The sequence below is a fragment of the Podarcis liolepis genome (genome assembly GCF_965112155.1).
Source record: "Podarcis liolepis genome assembly, chromosome: 1".
Taxonomy (NCBI): Eukaryota; Metazoa; Chordata; class Lepidosauria; order Squamata; family Lacertidae; genus Podarcis; species Podarcis liolepis.
The window spans coordinates 84,836,963-84,860,581 of record NC_139554.1 but is presented as its reverse complement, the minus strand read 5'-3'; the positions used below and the strand labels follow the sequence as shown (position 1 = coordinate 84,860,581).

General features: G+C 47.7%; 1 protein-coding gene across 2 annotated transcripts in view; it reads left to right on the top strand.

Annotated features, from left to right (window-relative positions):
* Window positions 1–490: 490 nt before the first annotated feature.
* Window positions 491–23,619, top strand: part of ASIC4 (acid sensing ion channel subunit family member 4) — a 205,123-nt gene continuing 181,994 nt past the window's right edge. For both annotated transcript variants that reach the window (XM_083473317.1, XM_083473319.1), the window contains exon 1: window positions 491–1,138. In XM_083473317.1, the coding sequence (XP_083329443.1) occupies window positions 506–1,138 (633 nt within the window). In that variant the 5' untranslated portion in view covers window positions 491–505. The remainder of the gene's footprint in view (window positions 1,139–23,619) is intronic.

Here is a 23,619-nt window from a genome sequence, read left to right as displayed (position 1 = left end):
ATTTTCCATTATACACAACCACACTGAAAGAAGCAGAACGACCTAGCCCTCCATTCTCCCTGCTGGACTGTTCTTCAAGGGCTGGATATGCTTGCTTACCTGCCCTGTTCACTAAGTGCTGGAGTGAATCAATGATGCCTCAGGCTAATTAGCAGCCCCAGTCCCAGGAGACAGAGATGGACTCAGCCTGCGGTTTGCGAGGGACGCATTTGCTCCCCCTCATCTGGCACAGGCTCTTCCGGGATCCGGCAGTGCTAATTGCCCTGGATGAACATGTTTACTGTCTTTCAGCTCCCAGGAGGGGCCCTAGGCGAGGCATGAGGCCAAGCTCCTCCCCGCCCCGTGGCTGTTAATACTACGCTGCTGTAAGTGAGCCCTGTTGTTAGACAGAGAGGGCCGCTGCAACACTCACCAGCCCATCCAAACTCCAGAGCCTTCTGATTGTTAACTGCATGCCTTTGAGGGGCTTGTACCTATCCTTTATTTTCAAGAGGGCACTGCAAGTATGCCAGGGCCTACATGGACAGAGGAGATACCCTCCTGGCACAGTTGCTCCCCTCTGCCCAAAGCAGTCCGGCATACTGAGGAGGTTTCCCATGTGGTGCACCCACCCACTTCTGCCCCCAGCCTGGAAGCGTTTGCCAGGAGTTCAACGCTCCATGGCATCAGCCACATCTTCCGCCATGGGTGCAACACAGGCCGCAAATTTCTGTGGATCGTGGCCTTCCTGGGCTCCCTTGGCTTCCTCATCCATGTCTATGCAGACCGAGTGGATTTCTACTTTCAGTATCCTCACGACACCACGCTGGAAGAAGAGACCCTCCCTAGTCTGACTTTCCCAGCGATCACCATCTGCAATCTCAACCCTCTTCGCTTTTCCCAACTCTCTGGCCATGACCTCTACTGGGCTGGAGAGTACCTGGGCTTCCTAGATGGCGATGACAAGATTGCTGTGTCCAAGGGCGAGGACGGGGACATTCGGGAGGTGCTAAGTAAGAAGCTAATGCAGAGCAAGGGGGAAAGGAACCTCCCGTTCAACTTCACGGAGCTCCATGACCGCGCTGGGCACCAGATGGACCAGATGCTGGTTCTGTGCAGCTTCGGCAATGAGTCTTGCAATGCCAGTGACTTCGAAACAGTGAGTCTACTGCCACATCGCTGGTCTGTTGAGGATAGTGGGAACACCTCATGGTGCTCATGGAATGGGTAGCATGGGTTCTTAGCTAAGCTAGGGACAAGCAAATAACTGGTAATTCTGTTCCTTCTCTTAAATCAGGGCTGAGGAACCTGTGGCCTGCCCAGTGTTGCCGTACAACAACTCCTATCATCCCTGACCATTGGCCGTGCAAGCTGGGGCATGTGAGAGTTGGAAGGGCCACAGCTTCCTCATCACTGTATTGAGGGGAGAATTTGATCTGCACCAAGCCTTTCAAATGACTGAAGTGCCATATTCAGGCCAAGCTCTTTTTAAAAAGCTCACTAGTCTCTCCTAGGCCAGCGCTCCTTTCACAAACCGGAACTAAGTTCTCTCAGTCCTCCTGTTCACCCTTGTTTGTGTTCTCTGTAGCCTGTGGCCATTGTGGGGATCAGGCACATTTCCCTATAATCGCCAGCTAATGAAACATGCCTGACTCTAGTCACTCTGAGGTTGTATCTTTAAAGTGTTCTTCCAGTGCCACGGGGTAATCATGCAGATCACTTCTGCCTCCATCTCCTTTTGGCTACATAGATATTGCTGTTTAGGATTTCTCTCAGAAAAGGCTTCAAAACCTCAGATTTCTACATCTCATCGGTGTCCCTGACCCTGGGCTTAGAGAGAACCTGCATTACTTTTCTCATCTCACTGTGAAACAATATTTGATGCTGCAAGTCATTCTTTGGGTAGGGGGTTGTGAAGAGTTGTTCTAGTATGACAATGAATCTGAACATTCTTGGATCCTGGTTCTGTTCACAGTGATAGGCAATAACAGCAGAGCGGCAGGGAGTGGGGTTTGCGTTTGGTTTTCAGTAATGGGCTTTGCAGTAGTGGGAAGAACAGACTGCTTTGGCTGGGATGAGCCAAGGGTCCTGTGTGTTGATGTGGGAAGAAACTTCATGGCATGCTTAGATACTCCAGGCTATACACTGTGAGCAAAGTCTTTTTTCAGAGTTTGGGCCCACAGATTGTGGGGAACCACTTCCTTTCATCCTAGCGAAACAATTAGTGTTTTTAATATTCTGTTGGGAGCCACCCAGAGTCACTGGGGAAACCCAGCCAGATGGGTGGGGTATAAATAATACATTATTATTATTACATTATTATTATTAACTAAATCTGGAAAGGGTTCAAACACATTTGGGATCCTAAAACTGAGAATCTTCAGCTCCATGACTTCGCAAGAGATCTAGGGAAGGGGATAACTGTGCTTCATGCCCTAGCATCAGCCTTCCAGCTACTAAGACAAGGGGTGGGAAACCTTTTTTCAGCTTAATGGCCACATTTAGGGGTATGATTTTCTGGCGATGCAAAGGACCAGAATAAAAAAATGGGCAGAACAATACATATGACTTACTTTTGGACAGTAGACTATGGCTGTGTACACCCTATGCCTTAAAAACACATGCAAACTATGTTTCACCCCTCAAAGAATTCTGGGCACTGTAGTTTATTGCTCACCAGCCAAAGTGGCAGGAAAAAGGCAATATTATTCAAGCAATATTATTATTGCTGAGCCACCCGCTCCAGAAAGAAGGGCAAGAAGCCCAAGGAAGTAGTCCTGGGTGTGATGGATCTCCTTGCCTTGTCCGCCTCTTCTGCCTGGGTTGGCCCTGGGAGCTCCTCATTGCCACCTGTGTTCTATCCCTTAGTGTTGACACTGGAGCAAGGATGTGTCTGTGTTCCTTTGGATAAATGGTAGGTGTCTGCCTCCTGCTATCTTCCTTCCCATTTGGATGAGACTCCCCCCCCCCCATAAAATGGAATTAAGTTCTCTCTCTCTCTCTCTCTCTCTCTCTCTCTCTGTGTGTGTGTGTGTGTGTGTGTGTGTGTGTGTGGAGAAGGACTTGATCTGGCCCTGCAGGCAGCCACAGCCTGCTGCAAAACAGCCGTTTCATTATCTCTGCTTGCAAAATCAAGAATGCTTTGGAAGGTGCAAATCTTCGCCAGCATCCGCCAGCCCCCTTCCCAGCTTCCTGCCAATCAGCACTCCAGGTCAGTTAGGCACAACTGGTATGGATTGTGGCATAGCCTCCTTGGCCATTTCTATTGCACACCCCTTCATTTTGGGTTTGGTGTATATAGATACACCTTTAAAATGGGTTCACACTTTTTTCTTCCGTTACAACATAGTTAGTAGATGTGCTTAGCTAATCAAATGAAAGCCTCTGATGTCTGTCTTGTGCTAACCCCCAGTCTTCAGGTGAATGCTCTACTTTTTTTCTTTAAAGCACAGCATGAACATTTAGTCAGGGAAACAATTTTTTTGTCATTTTGCTGTTTGTTTGTTTGTTTGTTTGTTTGTTTGTTTGTTTCTAAGGAAAAATCAATTTTAAAAAGAGTTTCAAAGCTGTTTCAGGGAGGAGGGGCAGTGGGTTTGTGACATCACAGGGCCAACCAATCCACTCTGTTCACGGCCAGATTTTTCTGAAAAGTGGCTGAGATCAATCCGAGTCAAGGAAATGTACTTTTATATTACACAATATGATATGCAAACTTCCACAGCAAGTTGACCACTCAAATATGCAGTTTTTGAGTTGGATGTGGATACCGGCTGGGTCAGATTGAGATAGCACCAGATTGCCCTGGGCCAGCCCACCCAGGTCAATCCAGGGCTGTCAGAAGGTGGAACAGCTGGGCCAGGGGGAGGGAGGAAGTAGAGGAAGGCAGCCTCTACAGTTTTAAAGAACAACATGGGACTGTTTGCAAAAGGGCTTTTAAAAAGCTCCACCCTGTGCCTTGGCTGTGCATGGCTGTTCTCAGCAAGGGAACACACACACAACCCTAAAGTTCGACTATCTGCTTATATCCTTCTTGCAAAGTACAGAAGGGTAAGAGACATTCTTAAGGGCAGGTATAGGATGTGGTTCTGCATATTCTATCTGCATATAGAATGGAACATTGTCTATCCTGACACTGGGGGCAGTTGGGCTAAGGTGTGGTTGTGACTGTTTTGTGTGAACGTGTCTTTAAATGGTACATCCGAGTTGCCTCTTTTCTAGACATCAGAGTGCAGTGGTTCTTCTTCTTCAGGGTAACTTTGTGAGCTACAAATCAGGGGCTTGAACACTTGGCAAATGGCAGGGAGCTGGCAGAGCTTAGGAGGGCCTGGTGACATGGGTGCATATCAATGTGGCCAACTAAGTGTTGGAAATGTTAGGATGCAACTTAGCTTGTTGAGGGATTTGCATGGAATTGAAGCAGGAAGAAAAGGGATTCTCTGAGATTCCTAAATTGCCTTACTGTCCTTTTATCTCTATGCTGACCTTTCCTTGATGCTAGACTGATATTATCAGGTTGCAGCACTTGCTTCCTGCCTCTCTTACTCTTTTCTCTCTGACTTTCTTGGAGAGAGGTCATCTTGCGATGTATCTCTGCTGAGTGCAAGGACCAAGCAAGACTCCATTGCATCTCAAACTTAGCTGTAACTAATAACTCTTTTCTATTCTAGTATGCATATCCTGTAATAAACCTAAGCTTTCTTATTTTCCATACCAACTGTCTCTAAGTGTGTGATTGCAACTAAAGTAAGCCTGCTCTGCCAGCAAGGATTCAATACACAGACAGCTTTCAAGCTGTGTGCTAACTCTGCAAAGTAATTCAGCAGTGAGGGCAGGCAGAAATCTTCTCTTCCCTCCCCCTCCCTCCCCCAGCTTATCTCTTAAAGGGCTAATTTGGGGCTGGTACAGCACTTTCAACTGCATGGGGATTTTTTTTACCCCTAAACAGCACAGGCATGTTATCTCCCCTCCCCTGCAGTCCATTCTACACTTTGCCTGAATTTAGGGCTGTTTTTTCTATATACTGACCCATTCGTATCGAAATTTGGATCTCATTCAGGTATGGGTTTAAGCTGGGTTTGAAGGGTTAAGCTGGAATGGAAGCTTTGGTCACTTTTCTCTGTGAAGGGAGCTCTTGCTCCTCAGGCTTGGCGGCAAAGCTGCGATGACTGTGAGCTTTCCTTGGGGCCGTGATCTAGGGTCATCAAGTCCAGGATCTTGCACCTTTAAGAACGCCCCCAGCTCTGGCTTTCCTTCATCACACAGATCATGGGGTGGGGGGTGGGTGTGCGCAGTGTGTATGCATGAGAGCCCTGTTTCCCAGGTTCTGGGAAAGACATATGGCAAGACTCGCTGCTGGGCAGTGGAGACAGCGGCTGCTGCAAGCCGAAACTCAGAGCCCTTGTGGCTGGTGGCTGCTGTGTGTTCAGTGGCTCGGAGCTATGCACAGGAAGAGCCTTAATTCAGTGTGACGGCTCCACTCATTGCGATAATGAGAACAAAGTGAGGCTGCCGTGTGGTACAGTGCACAGGTGTCAGCCGGCTGGCGCTCATCGCATCCCAGCGCTTCAGAGGCAAAGCAAAGGCTGTGGTGTGTGTAAGGGGTGATCAGCAGTTATTTTGGGCGATCAGCATCTAAGGCAGGAATCATCCTCTGAAAAACAATTGGTCTTTAAGCCAGGAGGACCCCGGGATAACACCACCAGCCATAATGTTTTCCTAAGGGCTCAACTACAAGGAATCTGGTGTGCTCAGGCTGACAGGCATGATTCAGCTGGCACTGACTCTGAGTCCTGGCACAAAAGGGAACAGTGCCATCAGACCCCTGACGCACAGCATACCAAATGTTGCCACTTCAGCACTGACCCAGATGGAACCCCTCAGCACGTCGCAAACCTGTTGATGCCACATCCATATTCACACATGCTGGTGCTGCCTTTCTCACAGCATTAGTCCAGGAACATTTCCGGGATGGAGCCGCAGAGAACTTGCCAGCGTGATGGTGCTGCTGCCAAATATGAAAGAAAAGGGCACTGCCAGTCTGTTGCTGCCAAGTCTGACTTGGTGGGACACACATCAGAAGGGGGAAATTGGGGGGGGGGTGAACATGAAAGTGTCCTTATGAACTTCCAGTGCCTGTGGAAAGAAACACTTGCTTATACATCTTGCTGCCAGGAATGGTGTGTTTTCATGTCAGCCCCTCTCCTGCCCCCTTTGCCACACAACCAGGCACCTGTCAGGGTGCTAGCCCTTCACCACGGGCTTCCCAGAGAAGCTGCCAGGGCAGGAGGGAAAAGGAGGAAGGGCCCCTGCTCAAAGTGCGTAATAACCAAGAAAGGAGTCCCACATCCTGCCTCCTCCTCTGCCTGCCTTTCCAGAGTCAATGGGGCGAGGATTATGAGCCATAAAGCTAGTGATCAATGGATGCTGATGGGAATGTTTCCGGTGAATAAAGCTGGCACCTGGGAGAAAGGAATGTCTCTCTCTCTCTCTCTCTCTCTCTCTCTCTCTCTCTCACACACACACACACACACACACAGCACCATTTCACTAAGGGAAGGTGGAATATGGCATGGCTGGTGGGTATTGCAGGGTTAGACCAGAGGAGGGTAGAAGCATGGAAGGCCTTTGCAATGGAGACCTATGTCGGTGCCTGCACCTGAAGAGGGAGGAAAGAATGTAAGTAATATGATTTATCCCGCTGAGGTGCTCTGGTACCACGGGTCAAAATAAAGGTGATTGCCACACAGCATAGGAAACCTGCCACACTGAATGCAATTTGCTAAAATAGATCCCTCTGGGACATTGTGCTTGTAGTGTCTTTGGAGCAACTTCCTAGAGAATGTCTGTGTGGGACATTCCTCATGTCCCTGGCCTGTATACTTCTGGCTAGCAGGCAAAGAAGGTCTGATGTGGCAAGGGTCTGCTGTGCAGAGAAGTGTGGAGGACATGATGGGTTGTGTGTGTGGCTAATGGCTGGGTAGTTGAGGTAAACTGGTCAGCTTTGTGGAGCCTTGGCCATGTAGAAACAGGGGTCCATATATCTTGGCCCACATGATCCTGAAAAACATTCCCTCCTGTTGACAGTTCAGAGGCATGATTCCACATAATCCAGTCTACAGTCTGTGACATTGCTCTGTGTAAAACTTAAGCTGAAAAAAGTGAAGGCTTATGCCACAATAAATCTGCTATCCTTTAAGAGGGCACAAAACTCTTTGTCGGTTTGGTTCAGCTGGTGTTGAATGGGAAGCAAATCCCCAGCCACTTGGGCCTCACAGTCGTAAACGCAGTCCCTAGTTAGGGTGGTGGAGGTGATAGCAAGGCAAGCGGGAGGGCTGATTGAAGGGGGCTCTTTGAGGAAGGGCTTTATCTCAGGTTGGTGACAGTTAGATACCTTGGAGAGTGGTGACATGCTTTATGTCCTTCATAAAAGCAACAAGGGCACCTGTGTTTTTGTGTTTGTGATACCTTAAAAGCTAACAAATTTATTGTGTCAGAGGCTTTGGTAGGCCGGAGCCCATTTCAGCAGCTTCGTGAAGCACTACCTGCAGTGGACAGTTTTCATCTCTCTCTCTCTCTCTCTCCACACATATACGTGGGTCCAGACAGATGCGTTGGGACAGTGACATTACAGACTGAAGCTGGAAGGCCCAGCCGTGTTTGAGGGGGGTTGTCATTTCAGAGCAAACCCAAAATCGGATCCACAAACAGAGTGAACAGAATTAGAATAAGTAGGTGTGCCCCACTCCCAACTGGCATAGTGAGGTGAATGGCATACTGCAAATGTGGAGAGCTTTTCTATCTGTTTAGGGCTGCTTTCCCTTAGGGTCAGCCTGTTAGGGCTTTGCATTCGAGTGGTGGGCAGAAGCAGGGCCAAAGGTGGAAAGAGCCAGAGACAGTGGACAGGAGAGAGCAGAAACACCTTAAGGAGTACAATCAGTTTGCATACACACCATACATTTAAAGCAACCCTGCCGCTGCCGCCTGATAATCCTGGGAACTGTACTTTACCCTTCACAGAGCTACAATTCCCAGCCCCCTTAACAAACTACATTTCCCAGGATTCAGGATGAGTGGGTGAGCTTTAAATGTATGGTGTATATGCAGCCTTGCTTCCTGTAATGGGTTGGTCAACCCCATCTTTACTGAGCTAAGGTCTGATAGTATCAAATCAACAAACAAATGCCTACTGCTTTACTGCTGGAATCCTTTCTCTTGAATTAGTGACTTTCAAGGCTCTTGCAGAATGTCCAGGAAGACTGAAGTGTTCCACAACAAATTTCCTTCATGTTTATTCAAGTCCACTCTGCCTAACAAGCTTGGTGGGCGAATGAGGCCTCTAAGCCATTGCTGACCCGGAGATTGCTCCTCTCCTCCCTCCAGTACGCAGCAAATGAACAGAAAGGAGCTGGGTGGCACTCACAAATCCCCTGAAATCCGAACACAATCTTATTAAGAACCACTTAAGAGGTATCGCAGTGAGCTGTGATTCAAGCAATCGCAGGCTCATCACCTTGACAGAGCCTGCCTTCCACACAGCCCTAATGGTGCCAGCATGGTCCAAATAGCAGCTCATTCCCAAGGCCAACTCATGCCATCAGCATTGTCTCCAGCTCCATGCAGTTGATTACAACAATCATAAAGCTCTGGGGAGAGGAAGGTGGGAGAGAGGAATGACTCAGTGATGTCCCACCCCCCCACCCGCCCCAGCAGTTTTCATAGAAAAATAATTTAAGGGAGGGGAAGTTAGCAGGTTGCTCACCCATTTCTGGTTGTGTGAAGGGTGTGTGCTACACACTACTGGAGGAAGTTCCAATTTTTTCACTGCAAGGGCTGCATCTGTCCAAAGGCCTGTGTGGGGAAAAACGTCAGTACTTCAGCTGCTAGGCACAGAGCTATGAATTCCTGTGTGAGCATAAGTGTCATAACATTTACACATCTTTACTCAGGCACTGCTCAGGCATTGCTCAGTGGTGGCAGTTAGGAAATGCAGCATGCCCGTTTATCTGCCCCATTTATCTGTGCCACAACTGGCTTAGCAACATAGGAGCATAGGTAGCTTAGTCAGGTCAGTGGTGCTGCTGTCCAAATCACCTGGCGAGCATCAAGTTGGGGGTGGTTGCTTATACATTGGCATAGAACAGCCTTCTCTAACTTGATGATCCTCAGCTGTTTTGGACCACAGTTCCCATCAGCACCAACCAACTCTATGATACCAACTCAGACTCGGCTAGGAGTCTGGGTGGTGTGAAGAAATCTTGGCATTGAGCTGGCTGGTTTCTGAACACACAGGCACTATTCCCTTTCTTCCATACATTCTGAAGCCCCAAAGTGGTGAGGAGTGGGAGGGACTTGCTTCAGAGCAGTTTGTGGCCCCATCCCGTTCCTCAGAGTGCAGGCATTTGGCACTGACATGCTCCCAACATGCCACGGTGCTTTCTCCAGAGCATGTCCAGGCTCTGACAGGTAAATACCAGGCTATTTTTAGCCGCTCCCCCTGCTGCGTGCTGCAGCTGTTCCTTTCATTCAGATGAACAGATTTACCTCAATTTCACGTCCCACTGAGGCACAAGCCTAATCTCCCTGAAATTAACCTTTCCTGCTTCCCAGAATACCTGTCCCCTGGGCCAGGCCACTTGGGATCAGGGACTAATCTCCTAGTAATGAGCCAGAACCAAAGCTGACTGTCCCTATATTCACTGGGGCATGCCTGACAGCTCTGCCAGGGGAGTCACTTCCTTGACCATTGCTGATCCCTGGGAGAAAGTGTCACTTTTTCTAGGAGGGTACAGAGCCTCCCCAGATCATGGGTGGCTGGGGGTTTGGAGGATAACAGCAGTGGGTGGGTGTATGTGTGGATGGGTGAGAGGGGAAAGTGTCGGGTAGTTGCTGTGAGATTGGATCAAGCCTCAGTTCCACCCACCTTAACCCTCTGCTTTGTGCAATGCTGCAACAATGTGAACTGAACCTGAAAACTTCTTGTTGTTGTTTAGTCGTTTAGTTGTGTCCGGCTCTTTGTGACCCCATGGACCAGAGCACACCAGGCACTCCTGTCTTCCACTGCCTCCCACAGTTTGGTCAAACTCATGTTGGTAGCTTCGAGAACACTGTTCAACCATCTCGTCGTCTGTCGTCCCCTTCTCCTTGTGCCCTCAATCTTTTCCAAAATCAGGGTCTTTTCCAAGGAGTCTTCTCTTCTCATGAGGTGGCCAAAGTATTGGAGCCTCAGCTTCAGGATCTGTCCTTCCACGTCTATCCTGAAAACTGGAGGAACACAAGGGCTTTTTTGTTAATTTCTCTCCGTGAAAATGTAGTCTCCCGTCAGAAGCAGAATGGTTTTGAACCTATCAAGACTTTGCTCACTATGCCTAGGCATTAAAGTGCCAAATATTAGGGACATTGTTGGTCTTCTGACCACCACCCACCCACAGTGAACACAGAAACTGCTCCTCTGATAGCAGGGTGCAATGGTAATGATACCTCCAGGATGTGGCTGTGTATCCTTGTAACTATTTTAGGATGCTCATGAGCAATGCATTGTAATACATTCTGTAATTCAGTCTTGGAGACAGTATTATTCCACCCACTCTGCCACTGTAAGAATAGGTGGGTGACAAGTTTTGGATGACTACTTTGTGACATTTTTAGTTGGTCCTAATAAATGTAATTTTTGGATACACCCCTTATTGGGTCAACCTATTTCTTTTGTTATGTCCAACTTTTTTCATTCCTTAAGCATATAGCTTAAGGCTTAAGCATATAGCTTTATCATTCTGTAGCATATGGCTAATGTCGCTGGAGGGCACTGTGTTGATTTGGAGATATATACTGTGTATATACTCCTTTTTCTGTTTTGACCCCAATGAAGCCAAGTTCTTTGTTATTTTATTTTATTTTAAATGAAATCAAAAGGTTAGCAATGGGCACCCATGCTCATTTGGTCACTGAAGGACTATAAGTGGCATTCCCGTCACCAATCCATCATAGCATCAGTGATTTATTGGGACTGCATACAGAATATGACATACTCAAGTGCTGAGAAAGGTAGGACAAGGCCTGCATGCAGCACGAAGCAAGGCTTCCATGTGAGATGTATCTATTCTCCAGAATACGCCCCTTGCATCAGTCTTAGATTGGAGAGAGGCACCTCTTTCTTTGTTTGGAGCTGCATAATGGTGATTTCTGGGGCCTCCAAACCTAAAGTGAAGACATGGGTGCTGTCCTTGGTGCTGTCCTTGTTTTTGGTCTTCTGGTACTGTCCAAGGTCCTGAATCTCATCTCCTTTGGTGGTGCTAGCTAATCTATTTGTTAGCTATATGCATTGGATATAGGTGTATGCCCGACTTTAATGCCCAAAAGAAAACTCACGGTGGAGGAGGAGGAGGAGGACAGGATTAAATACCAACATTTCATTAAAACAGGCAATAAACACATCTCAGTGACCTGCAGCATACTGTAAATAAACACATCCTGCCTGCGTGAAAGCTTGCTGAAATAGGGATTTTCTAAAGCTAAAGAACACCCGAGTCCAAGGGCCTCCCCTGGAAGGAACCTCACATTTACAGTGCTGCTACATATATATCAATCTCTGACTTTTGTCTTCTGGGTTTCTGGGGGTTTTCCTGTTGTTATTCTGTCTCTCACAGCTACAAATAAACCTACCATTAAAATTATGGACTAGTCATTTCTTTGTCAGAGGGCAAACGGGCAAATTTAGCAGAGGATCGAATACTTTCCCCCCTCACTGTAGCAGTGGAGATACGATAGTCCCCTGTGACACCCCATAACGTAGCCACCAGGGGGCCAAAAGGCACTCTCCCAATACTACTCTCTGGATTTGGTCCTGAAAGCAGGACTGCAACCACAGTAACACAGTGTCCCCAATTCCTATTCCCCAGAGCCAGTCCAGGGGGATATCATAGTCAATGGTATCAAATGCCAATGAGAGATCAAGGAGGAGGAGCAAGTCGCATATAAGGAATTGCTTCTTGACTGACGCTGAGTATGGAGGCATTTAAAGATTAAGACTAGCATCTTGACTCTTACCTGGAAACTGCTAGCCAGTGCAATCTCATCGGCACTGAAGTAACATATTCTCCCTGGTAGCTAGCCAGGCAGCAGTTTTTTGTACCAGCTGCAATTTCCAAACCATCTTAAAAGAGAGTCCCACAGAGAGGGCATTTCAGTAATCGATCTGAGAAGTTCTGAAGGCATGGATGACTTGGGCCATATACCCATCCTTGTGGAGAGGTTGTGGTTGGCATCTCAGCTTAAGCAGGTAAAAGAGATTTGGCCCCTTTGCTTTTTAGCATAGTCCAGGATGCTGGGCCATCTCTTGGGTGCTGTATGAAGTGTTGGAGCTTGACTTTTGAATGCTGTCATGCTTCCCTACCTACTGTGCCAGCTGTGGCACTTGCTGGCTCTCTACCTTGCTGGAAGATGATGAGGTAGCGATGGATTTTTACACCAGTGTCATCACAGGGTAGGATAGATCAGGCTTCTATATCACAGAAGAGCAGCAATAATTCATTACTAGTACCTGCTCCTCAAGTCTTCAGAACTGTTTCACTCATTGAATCTTCCTCTCTCTGTATGTGATATTGGACTTTGTGTGTAGGTACAATAGATGTTCCCTGCCAGTTTATGTAGTGGCAAAGAAACTAATGTTATGAGTCAGAATCCTCTGGTTGAAATCTTGTGTCTGCCATAAACCCACCACATAATTACTTGCTGAAAAGTGCTGTCCCAGTTTGCATTATCCACATGTAATAGGAAAATGCATCTAGGTTATCTAGATCCACTCCAGTCTGGTCTCAGGCTCAGTTTTGGCACTGAAACAGCTTTGGCCATTCTGATTGATGAACTCTATCAGGAGAAAGACAGGCAAGTGTGACTCTAGTTGTTCTCCTTGATCTCTCCTTGGCTTTTTACACCATTGACCATGGTGCTCTCCTGAAACAACCTAGGGAAGTGGGAGTTGTAGGTTCTGTATTAGGATGATTTTTATCCTATCCACAGGATTGCCACCAAAAAGTAGTACTTTGAGATTATTGTTTGGTTTCATGGCTTTAGAGCTGTGAGGTCCCACAAGGGTCCATTCTGTGTCCTATGCCATTTAGCTTGGACGTTAAAAACAGCTGAGAACTGTTGTCCAGGAATCTGGAGCATAGTGGCATCAATATGCTGATGACATATTCCTTCTTAATCGAGAGAGGCTGTGGACCGGAGTCTGGAGGCAGTGATGAACTGGATGGGGGCTAATACAGTAAGGCTGCATCCTGATATGATTGAAGTACTGTGGGTGGGTGGTTCCTGTGTTTGGGAATTAGGTGTGTGATCTGTCCTGGCAGGGGTTGCACTCCCTTTGAAAGAACAGATTCATAGCTTGGGAGTACTCCTGGATTCCAGGTTGTCACTAGAATCCCACATGATTCCTGTGGCTAGGTGCTCTTATGCCCAACTTAGGCTGATTTGCCAGCTATAGTCATTTGTGGGTCAGCATAGCCTGGCCTCACTTCTCCATGCCCTTGAAAATAATCAGGAGGCTGCAACTGGCACAGAATGCAACTGCTGGTCTGGTAAGTGGGGCAGTGTAGTTGGGGCCTGTCTTGAAAGTGCTGCACTGGCTGCTTGTGAACTACTGGGCTAAATTCAAGGCATTAATACTAGCATAAAGGTAAAGGGACCTCTGACAGTTAAGTCCAGCTGCGACTGACTCTGGGGTTGTGGCACTCATCTCGCTTTATAGGCCAAGGGAGCCAGCGTTTGTCCACTCCGCAGACAGTTTTTCTGGGTCATGTGGCCAGCATGACTAAGCCAATTCTGGCGCAACGGAACACTGACACCAGAGCAGCACACAGAAACGCCGTTTACCTTCCCGCCGGAGCGGTACCTATTAATCTACTTGCACTTTTTGGCGTGCTTTCAAACTGCTAGGTTGGCAGGAGCTGGGACTGAGCGACGGGAGCTCACCCTGTTGCGGGGATTTGAACCGCCGACCTTTTGATCGGCAAGCCCAAGGCTCAGTGGTTTAGACCACAGTGCCACCCGCATCCCTAGTGCTAGCATATAAAGCCCTAAATGGCTTGGAACTCAATCACCTAAAAGAGCACCTTCCCCGATATCAACCATCTCAGACTCTATGATTGTGAGGCAAGTGAGGCCTCATTGGTGGTGCCCCCACTGGGGGCTGCCTTTTCAGTGGTGGCTCCCCATTTGTGGAATACTCTCCCTGGTGAAGTGCACTTGTTTCTCTCATTGTTGACTTTCAGGATAAATTTTAAAACATTTCTTGTTTACTCAACACTGAAAGACACTGTATGTGGATTTTGTTTTGTTTTTTTTGCAACCTTGAGATCACTGGTTGAGCTACTGTTGTTGAACTGTTTAAAGTGTTTTAAAACTGTTTAGATTACCGTATTTTTCGCTCTATAACATGCACCCGACCATAACACGCACATAGTTTTTAGAGGAGGAAAGTCCGTAGGCATGCCACCCATAGGCATTTCCTCCATAACACGCACAGACATTTCCCCTTACTTTCTAGGAGGAAAAAAGTGAGTGTTATGGTGCAAAAAATACGGTAATTAATTTTTTTAAAAAAAAGTTTCATCACGGCTCTGTCTTCCATCCTTGGCTCCTTTGCATTTAAGGGCATGGTATAATGTATGAATGAATGCAATAAATAAATAAAACTAAGCCACTTTGCAAAGCTCTTATAAGGGTCATCCAGATAATGCAGACGTGGCATTTTGAACACGAATGAATATGGTGTAGTGGTTAGAGTGTTGAAACTAGAGCATGGGAGACCAGAGTTCAAATCCCCATTTGGACATGAAGCTAACTTGGTTACATTGGGCCAGTCACTGTCTCTCAACCTAGCCTGCCTCACAGGATTGTTGTGAGGAGAAAATGGGGAGAGGGAGAACCATGTATGCTACCTTGAGCTCCTTGGAGGAAAGGTGGGCTATCAGTGTAATAATAGTAATAACAATAGTAATCATAGATTATTATCACTATTACTTATGTTCACCATGAAAGTTCTATCATCTGCAATATCACTGGCATGCATTCAGCAGGGAAAGCGGCTCAGAGCCTCCCAAGAACCATAGCTCTACAAGATGTTCTCCTATGTTGCTTCTCTTTCCCCACCCCCCAGGCAACACCCCTCAGCTCCCCACCAGCTGGCAGCTCAGTAGAATTACCCCCATCCTTCATGCCACCCCAGGAACACAGCTGGCTGCAGAGTATTCTGGCACCCATCCACTCCTGCACCATTAATGTTCTCTTTCCTGAGTTTTCCCAGAAGCTTTCTTTCTTTCCCCCCACCCCCTGCCATTGGCAGGCTCCTGGCAACCAGAGCTGTGTGTGGGGAGGGGAGGGGAGGGGAAAAGGAGCAGGGCTTTCCCCCTTCAGCTTTAGCCACAGCAGGAAGAAGTTGCTATGCAGAGCTCCTGCCGGACACTGTTCCCAAATATAGCTGTCCTGACAGACGCTAGAGGCTAGAGCACAAAGGCCCACTTTGATCCGCTGTCAGCTGAGGCTCTTGTGGGGCTCTGTGGGTCACCTTCCTGTCACTCACATTCTGCGCAAAGAGGCAGGTGAGGCAGAGTTTAGATAGTTTGGGTTCTTCCCTCGGGGGGGGGGGAGACGAGTAAGGGGTGCATGATAGAGATGTACAAAATTATGCATGGCATGGGGAAAGGGGATAGGGAGACGTTTTTCTCCCTCTCTCATAATGCTGGAACTTGGGGCCATCTTGATGTTGGTAGAGTCTGGACAAATGGAAGGACTCCTTCACACAGCACAAAGTTAAGTTGTAGAATTTGCTCCCACAGTCTCACCAGGGCAATGCTAACTGAACAAAGGAAACAATTGTCCTGTCCACCTTCCTCCAGCAGAGCAAGACACATCAGCAGCAAGGGCACCAATACTTTTAGATCGAGGCCAAGACACTAACCCCAGTGTTGTCCTGCGGCCAGACTCTTTGTTGGGCCCTGTGCCTGGAGCAGAGCTGGCTCCTTCTTCTGACATGTTAACCAACGACAAGGAGCCACTGGCCCATTTGCTGTGACTGCTGCCAACAAGTGAGTGGACAGTCCCAGAGGCCGCCTCGTACAGGGCTGGAAATATAAAAGGCCGTGGCTAAGAGACGTATATGTCTGGCATTCTCTCCTAATCGCATTTACTTGGGAATTAGCTCTGTTTCCTGAGGGCTGCAGTGGGGGCACTGTAGGGGGAGGCCATTGCTTGTGGCTTGTATGCTGACAAGGGGGTTGGCATGGCAGGCAGAGAATGCACTGAGCGATCACATTTATAATTGCAGGGATTGCTGCGAGGGGAGTGTGGCCTGTCATTACAGCAGCACTGCCAGACCATCAATAACCCACTCCCCAGGCTCATAACACAGCCAACTTATTATTTACGCTAACATGTTCCATGCCAGCGACTGCTTGACTACCAGCACCGCTGCCCAAAAATGGTGTTATCACAAACAGCTGGCTTGGAACGTACCCTTCTCCATTCGGCACTGACTATGCCTCTGGGGGTTGCTGTCCTTTTAGGTGAGGGATGCTGCTGTTTCCCATGGTGCAAATGCCTTTCTCTTCGCTTTCTTCTGCTCTTTTCTTAGCACTTTTCAAACTGTGCTACATGCAAGTTTATCAGGACGTCTTCCATGAACAAAATAGTAATGGCAGACAAGTGGCCTCACAGAACAGGTGACCCACCACCACCATCTTCCCCCTGCCATGTGCAGCTGCAGGGACATGTTGGGTGTTTTCTAGAACACACTTTCAGTCAGTTGAGGGGACAGCGAGTCCCAGTAAGTCTGGCCAGGCCCAGTACTCCGGGCAAATTAAGTGTATGTACCAGGCTAGAAGATCTCCCAGGATCCTTTGCAGTATAGAGTGCTTCTCAATGATACTTCAGCAGGCAGGCCCTATGCAAAGGGTTCTTTCTGTGTTGAAAGTCTGAAAGCAACTGTCTCACCCAGAAGGCCCTTTCTAGTAGTGTGGAATTCCTAGCTCTGCCTACAATGGAACCCTCACATGCTCCAGCCTCCAGAATGTTGCCTTCTGTATTGGCTAACATGGAAATGGATGGAGCCATAAGGTTTTGTCTGCTGTGCTGCCACCACTCAGGCACAGAGCCTAGACAGAGCATACTCACATCTCGATTAGGGACAACAGATAATCCACTTTGGTCTGTGGATGACCTACAAAGTGCCTGGCCATTCACTGAACCCACTCTCATTATATAGGGTTGAACCTTTTCCTTGATACCTACAGAGCAACCCCCAATTCTTCCCCTCATCACACACCACTGATCATGTTCCAAGGTGACCTTGGCTGTGACTTCCCCATCTCTCCGGTGAACATGTTTTTCCCCCTCCCCCTGTTCTATTAATAGTTTTTACCCCCTTAAATTATTGATCTGTATTTACAGCCAGAGCAAGCACCAGGCGAATGGTGCTTTGTCTGGGAATAAATCTATTTTGACACAGGAAATACTTGAGGCTGAAGTGGTGGGGGCGGAAGGGTGCATTTCAGGGACAAGGAGCATCATCAGCCAAGCTGGGAGAGGAGGGGAAAGCCCTGGGCTGGGAGCAGGGAAGTTGCGTGTTTGGATTGGGCAGCATCAGGAGACCTGAGAAGGAACTTATAGTTCAATAGCCCTGAGTATTTGGGAGGGGTGTGAGTCTATAAAAACCCTCCCTTTTCCCTCCTGATCCAGAACGTGCCTTGAGCACGCATACCCACCCACCCTTCTCACTTTCCTAGCTCCTATGTTTACATCTCCTTTCAGGAGCTAGTAGTTATTGGAACCTCCAGTGATTCCATTTCAGGGCCTATGGAGATACTGACCATTAGTGCAAGGTGCCAGAAGGAAGCAGGTTGGTCCTGGGCAGGCATGAGTCAAGTCCCAGTAATGGCAGTCAAAGGGCCCAGAAAAGCAGGTAACATAATCCAAGAAGGGCAAGAGGTCAGGTTCCAAAGGCAGCAGTGGAAGGTCTGGAGGCTGGCAGCACAAAATATGACAAGGGTCATATTTCAGAGGCAAGTGCCATAGGTCTAAATGGCCAGAGGCAGCTGATTTAGTCAGCACAGAGACTAGGATCCAAAACAGCATAAGGGAAGGGAGCAGAAACTTAGCCAGGTGAGCATTTATCTTGTGAAACAAGATATTCAGACTCGAGGAGCAACTTCTGATAATCGGCCTTTGTGGGGACTGGTGGACAGGGATTGGCCCTTTGTGTCAGCCGACAGAACACTTTTAGGTGATGGAACCAGGACTGGTGCCTATGTGGCACCCTTAGAGCACAGTGCTTACTCTACAAGGCACAGGGCACTTGTGGTGTGGAAACCTGACTGCTGGGAGCACTATTTTGAGACCTCTTCTTTTGCTTCTCCACCAGCCAAGGCTCGTGCTTCTTGCTCCAACTCCCTTGATCCTTGGATACCAAGGGTCTCTTCAAAAACAGCACCATCTCTCCACTACTCTCTTTCCCACTTAGCACTCAAGACAAATGTCTCTCTTTACCTTTTGATTGATTAGTCATTGCAGGACTCATGGTTGGCACCACAGGGTAAGGAAAAGCTTGTGTTTGATGTTGGGAGCATTCAAGAGAGCTGAGCGTAGTCTGTATGGGCGCAGCTTTAAGTCTGGACCCATGGGCTGGATCTACATGCGTACATCTTGCCTAGATCTGAAGGCTACCTCTCCTTAGCCTCCTTTCCCAGGACATACAGAACCTCCCACTGCTTCCCACCAGAACACGTTTCTGTATCTCACTCTCTTTCCTTCTTCCTTTCCTTTACTCACTGCCAACTCCCAGCCTTCCATCTTACTGTCAGCAACATTGAGCCCCATTATTCCAGAGCAAATGTTCCATTCATCCATCCAGTCAACAGGTTTGCCCTGAATGTATAGCTGGCTCATTAGTTTGAGAGGGAACAGGGGAGTTTGGATGGGGTGTGTGTGTTGTATTAGCACTAAGGGCTGTTGGAAGAGCTAAGGGAGCAGCGCTGAAACAGCCAAGGAAGGATTCTAGGACTTCTGCTTTGGCACCCCACCCTGGATTTGCAACCAATGATTTTGTGCAGCTCCAAACTCCACTTTTCTTCCCTGCTGAGATCTGTCGTCCCACAACCCCCCGCCTAACACACACACACTGGAACAGCCCCAGCTTCGTCAGCCGGCCCCAGGGAAGCTGCTATCTCAGCAGCTCAGACACAGCCTGGTCTCCACATCCAGCTGCCTCCGGGAACATCTGTGTCGGGTTCACGTTGGTGAATTATTTAAAGCTTTCTCTGGTGCGGCGTAAAGATAATAAAGCCGGAAATGAAAGAATCGATAGCAAGAACTGAGGCAGAGCTGGGGACTGCTTCCCTAGTGGCTCCAGGGGGAGGTGGATTTTTTGGCAGGAGGGGAGTGACTGGACTGGCACATCCTTCTGTTTGGAGAAAACAGGAAACTCCCTCCTGCACCACACAGTGACCTCTCTCATACACTGAGATCTATCGAAGAGAGAGCTTCTCCTTCTACTACTCTTCATCTAAACTGCCACTAGGATGGGGAGGACAAACACGGCTTTATAAAGAGCAGTGGGGGCAGTCTGAAAGTGGTGTCACTGCCATCAGAGAAAAATATACCTTCTGTCTTGGGTGAACTCTGGGGAGAGAGGGGGGACAGTTCTGCAGTGTTTCAGTATGAAAAACAGGACTCCTATTGGCTAATACCTATGTCAGCACCAACTTATCTTAGCAAATCTTATCTTGGATCCAGAGAAGGATCTGTGTGTATATAAAATCTAGGGATGAATACGTAAAAAATGTTTTTAAGTGGACAGGCAAGACTGATAGCTGAGCCAGGATTTCTCTTTCTGGTGTGCAGATGTGTAAGGCAAGCTGTGGTGCTGGAATTATACCGCAGCTAGGATTCACCTTGACCCTCAGGATCACATCACATTACGTCCATCTTCACCCTAAGAGAAGCCAGCATTATGTATCCTCATATCTTCCTGCCAGAAAAGCCTTGGGTGGCAATGCTCATCCATTCCTACCACTGGGGGATTAAGGCTATCGGTGGCTATTAGCCATGATGAATATGCTCTACCTCCATCACTGGAGGCAGTATGTCTCTGAATACCACTTTCTGGCAATTTCAAGTGGGCAGAGGGCTATTGCACTCAGGTCCTGTCTGCAGACTTCCCGTGGACATCTGATTTGCTTCTGTAAGAATTGGATGCTGGACTTGATGGGCCTTTGACCTGATCCACCAGGGCTCTTGTGTTCTTATTACTACCTCACAGGCTGTGTCTGGTGCTTTTTCCAGAGCATAACCTTATTGATCTGGGCCAATGTCATGACCTGATCAACAACTTGCAGTGCCACAGAAGGAGGTTATGAAGGCTCTCACAGCACTAATCAGTGCTTTTGATTCCCAGCAGGCTGCTTTCCTCTGAGCCATCTAGACTTCCTTTTGCACAGCTCCAGGGCATCTTTGCAGCCAACACTCACAGTGCCTTTGGGCTTCCGGTGCACTATTTGTGTGCATGTGTGTCAATGCTGGGTACAAGCAGCAATTTTTGACAAGACAACATATTTTTTGCCAGTGTATTATATTTGTGCTACATTGGCAGGAAATGAGAAAAGTGCTTTGGTGTCGTACTTGGGAACAACCACAGAAAGAGGAGCTCTGGTTCAAAAGTACACAGGAACATAGGAAGCTGCCTTATAGCAAGTCAGACCAATGATCCATACAGCTCAGCACTGTTTCCGGATAGTGACTGGCAGCAGTTTCAGCCCTTCCTGGAAATACCGGGGATTGAACCTGAGACCTTCGGTATGCAAAGCAGATGCTCTAGCACTGAGCTACAGCCCTCCCCTGTAAAGTAAAAGCAAGGGATGGATAAGAAGGTTCTGCAGCCTTTCATTCTTGGGATGTATTGTTCTCCCGCTTGAATAGCAAGGGCCTAGGGTTTGGAACAGAGCCCAGAATCAGGGCCCTGAGTGTGCACCTCTAGGTTCTCCTCCTAACCAGATGCCAGAAAAGGAGACTGGAAAGGCCCTTTCTCACCGCACCATGGGAGTGGAGAGCCTGACAGGAGATGTAGTGCTCTTTCATATACACATCAAAGTAAACTGTGGATGATGAAGTAGCTCCAATTCTCATGGGTTCACGGGGCAGTGGTTCCTGGATTTCTAATGACTTTGTGTCTGGAGTTAGTGTGCAGGCAAGGTGTCCAAAAGGAAGAAAACAAATAGTATACCAGAATCAGAAAATAGTGTCAGCTACCCAGTTGAGAAGGTATCAGGTCACATGCTCCCTTTCTGGGGATGTGAGGGGGTAGTGGAGACAGATGTCAGAGCCACAAACCCACCTTTACAATAACCACCTACAGTACACTTTTCATAACAAAGAATTCCAAGCAGAAGCAACCTTCCCGTGTCAGACGCAGCACGTAGCCGACACTCCAGATGTCACTGTTGACACTCCAGATGCCACAATGGTAACTAGGCAGGTAAATCCAAATCATCATCTCTCTGAAGTCACTCAAATGAGGTCATACCGGAAAAGCATTATGTGTCTGAACAGCTTGTCACCCAGGAGTGAACTTTTCTCCTAATGTTGCTATCCTGCCTTAATGATGGGCACCGGGACTACATAGTTCTGCCCTGGAAAAGAGACAGTGGACCCAGGCTTTTCATCTTGGATAACCACCAAACCTTCCGCCACCACCTTTCCATAATACATTTTGTACTCTGATAGCTCAAGGTCCACTTTCAGGCTTAGTATAATTGGTTTGTTTTGATGGGAGGTGGGGGGGGTCTGGTGACCAATTTGGTTTCCCTCTGACTCAACTTCCTTACTGCATTTGTTCCTCCCCCCTCCAAAAATAAAATAAAATCTGAATTCCCTTCCCTGGAAGAAATCCCCTATTGAGTTGCTTTACCCCAAGGAATCCTGGAAACTGTAGTTTGTTAAGGGTGCTGAGAGTTTTTAGGAGACTCCTCACAGAGCTACAGTATACAAAGTGGTACAAGAGTGCTTGAAATGGATGGGGTGGAATTCAATGATACACACTTCATTCCGTCTGCCCCAATGGGAACCATTCACCACTGGTAGCTTGCCTGCCAAAAAATAGGAACTGCACAGAGTGAGCTGCTGGGTGACCTGTGTTCCTTGCTGCAGCCTGCCTTCTGCCTGCTCCTGGTTTTCTCCCTCCTTCCTATGAATGGGGTATGGCAGGCAGTGAACAGGTGGGGTGAGGGGCTGGAGGGAGAGGAGGCTCCACCTCTTGCTGTTGGTCGCAGTTCCATCTGGCAGGAGATGTAAAATCCTCATAAATATTATAATTTAATTATCGCTATGAAGGCTGCCTGGGATCTAACAACTGGGAGGAGGGGAGGCTGCAGGACTTCACTACTCCCAAAAACGATAAGGGGAAAGGAGGCAGGGCGCTTCAGAATTTTGTGTTATCAAAAATAGTGTGTGACACCCTTCAGTTCTTCCCTCTGTTTCTCCCTCTCCCATCCAATAAACATCCTCCCTCAAAGTCCAGGTTGCAAGAGCACTGAATATCAAAAAGGCATTGCTGGTTCTGCTGCTCTTTAATCTGCCAATGATCAACGCTTCTATTGAACATCCGGGAGTTGTGGTAAAACTAAAAATCTAAGTATATCGATGAAATGTTTTGGATTCAAAGTAGAAACAAGTGAGCTAAAAGGAGACAGAGATGGTTACACAGACAACTGCAATGTAACAATGCCGTCTTTGGCCGACACTTCTGCTTTCCTATGGAGCTTCCAGATGACCTGGTTATTGAGCATTAGTCTTGATTTGTTTGCAGGGAGATTCAGCGATGTTGACTATTTAATGAGCATTCATTTTGATTTGTTTGCAGGAAGGCTAGATGGCTTTGTGTTTAAAACAAGTATTATCCTGCCCTTTCCAGCACATTTCCCCATCACCTTCCTTATCATGAAAACATGTGCTTTTGTACACTTTTGTTAAGACACGAGCACATTTAAAACTATCTTGAAGTTTCCCATCCACACAATTGGGTGGTGCTTGATGGAATGCATTCCTGTTGTGTATTGTTGCCCCTTCCCTTCAGTTACTACTTCCCAGCCTTCCAGAAGGCCCAGAAACCTGAGATCCATTGTGGGCATGCAAATAGGTATACTTGTTTACCTCTGCACACAGACTTTATTTTTTTTAAATGTTTTGTCCCTAGATTAGTGCAATACTGAGCTTTCACCAAAGTTCCACACATGTTTCACAGTAGACAAATCTGCTGGATCTACACAAAACCTATTTTTGCATCATGCTTGGTACTGCTAAGTGGAGAGCCAGCACCTCATTGAGGACCATCTCAACAGTGTAAAGAACGGCTGGACAGTTGGAAGGCATGGGCACCTCCAATCTTCAGATTCCCCCCACCAGCACAGAAAGCCACAGTTCAGCTTGGAGAAACAGTATGTTTCACACATAAGCAGTATGTTTCACACATAAGCACACATGGCAAGGCAGGACGGGGAGAATGATTTGGGGGAGAGGAATTTGGAGATGTGTTTTTCTTTTTCTTTCCTTAACCTCCTTTTGTACCTGCAAGGGCCAATTTTAGTTTTGAATTTAATA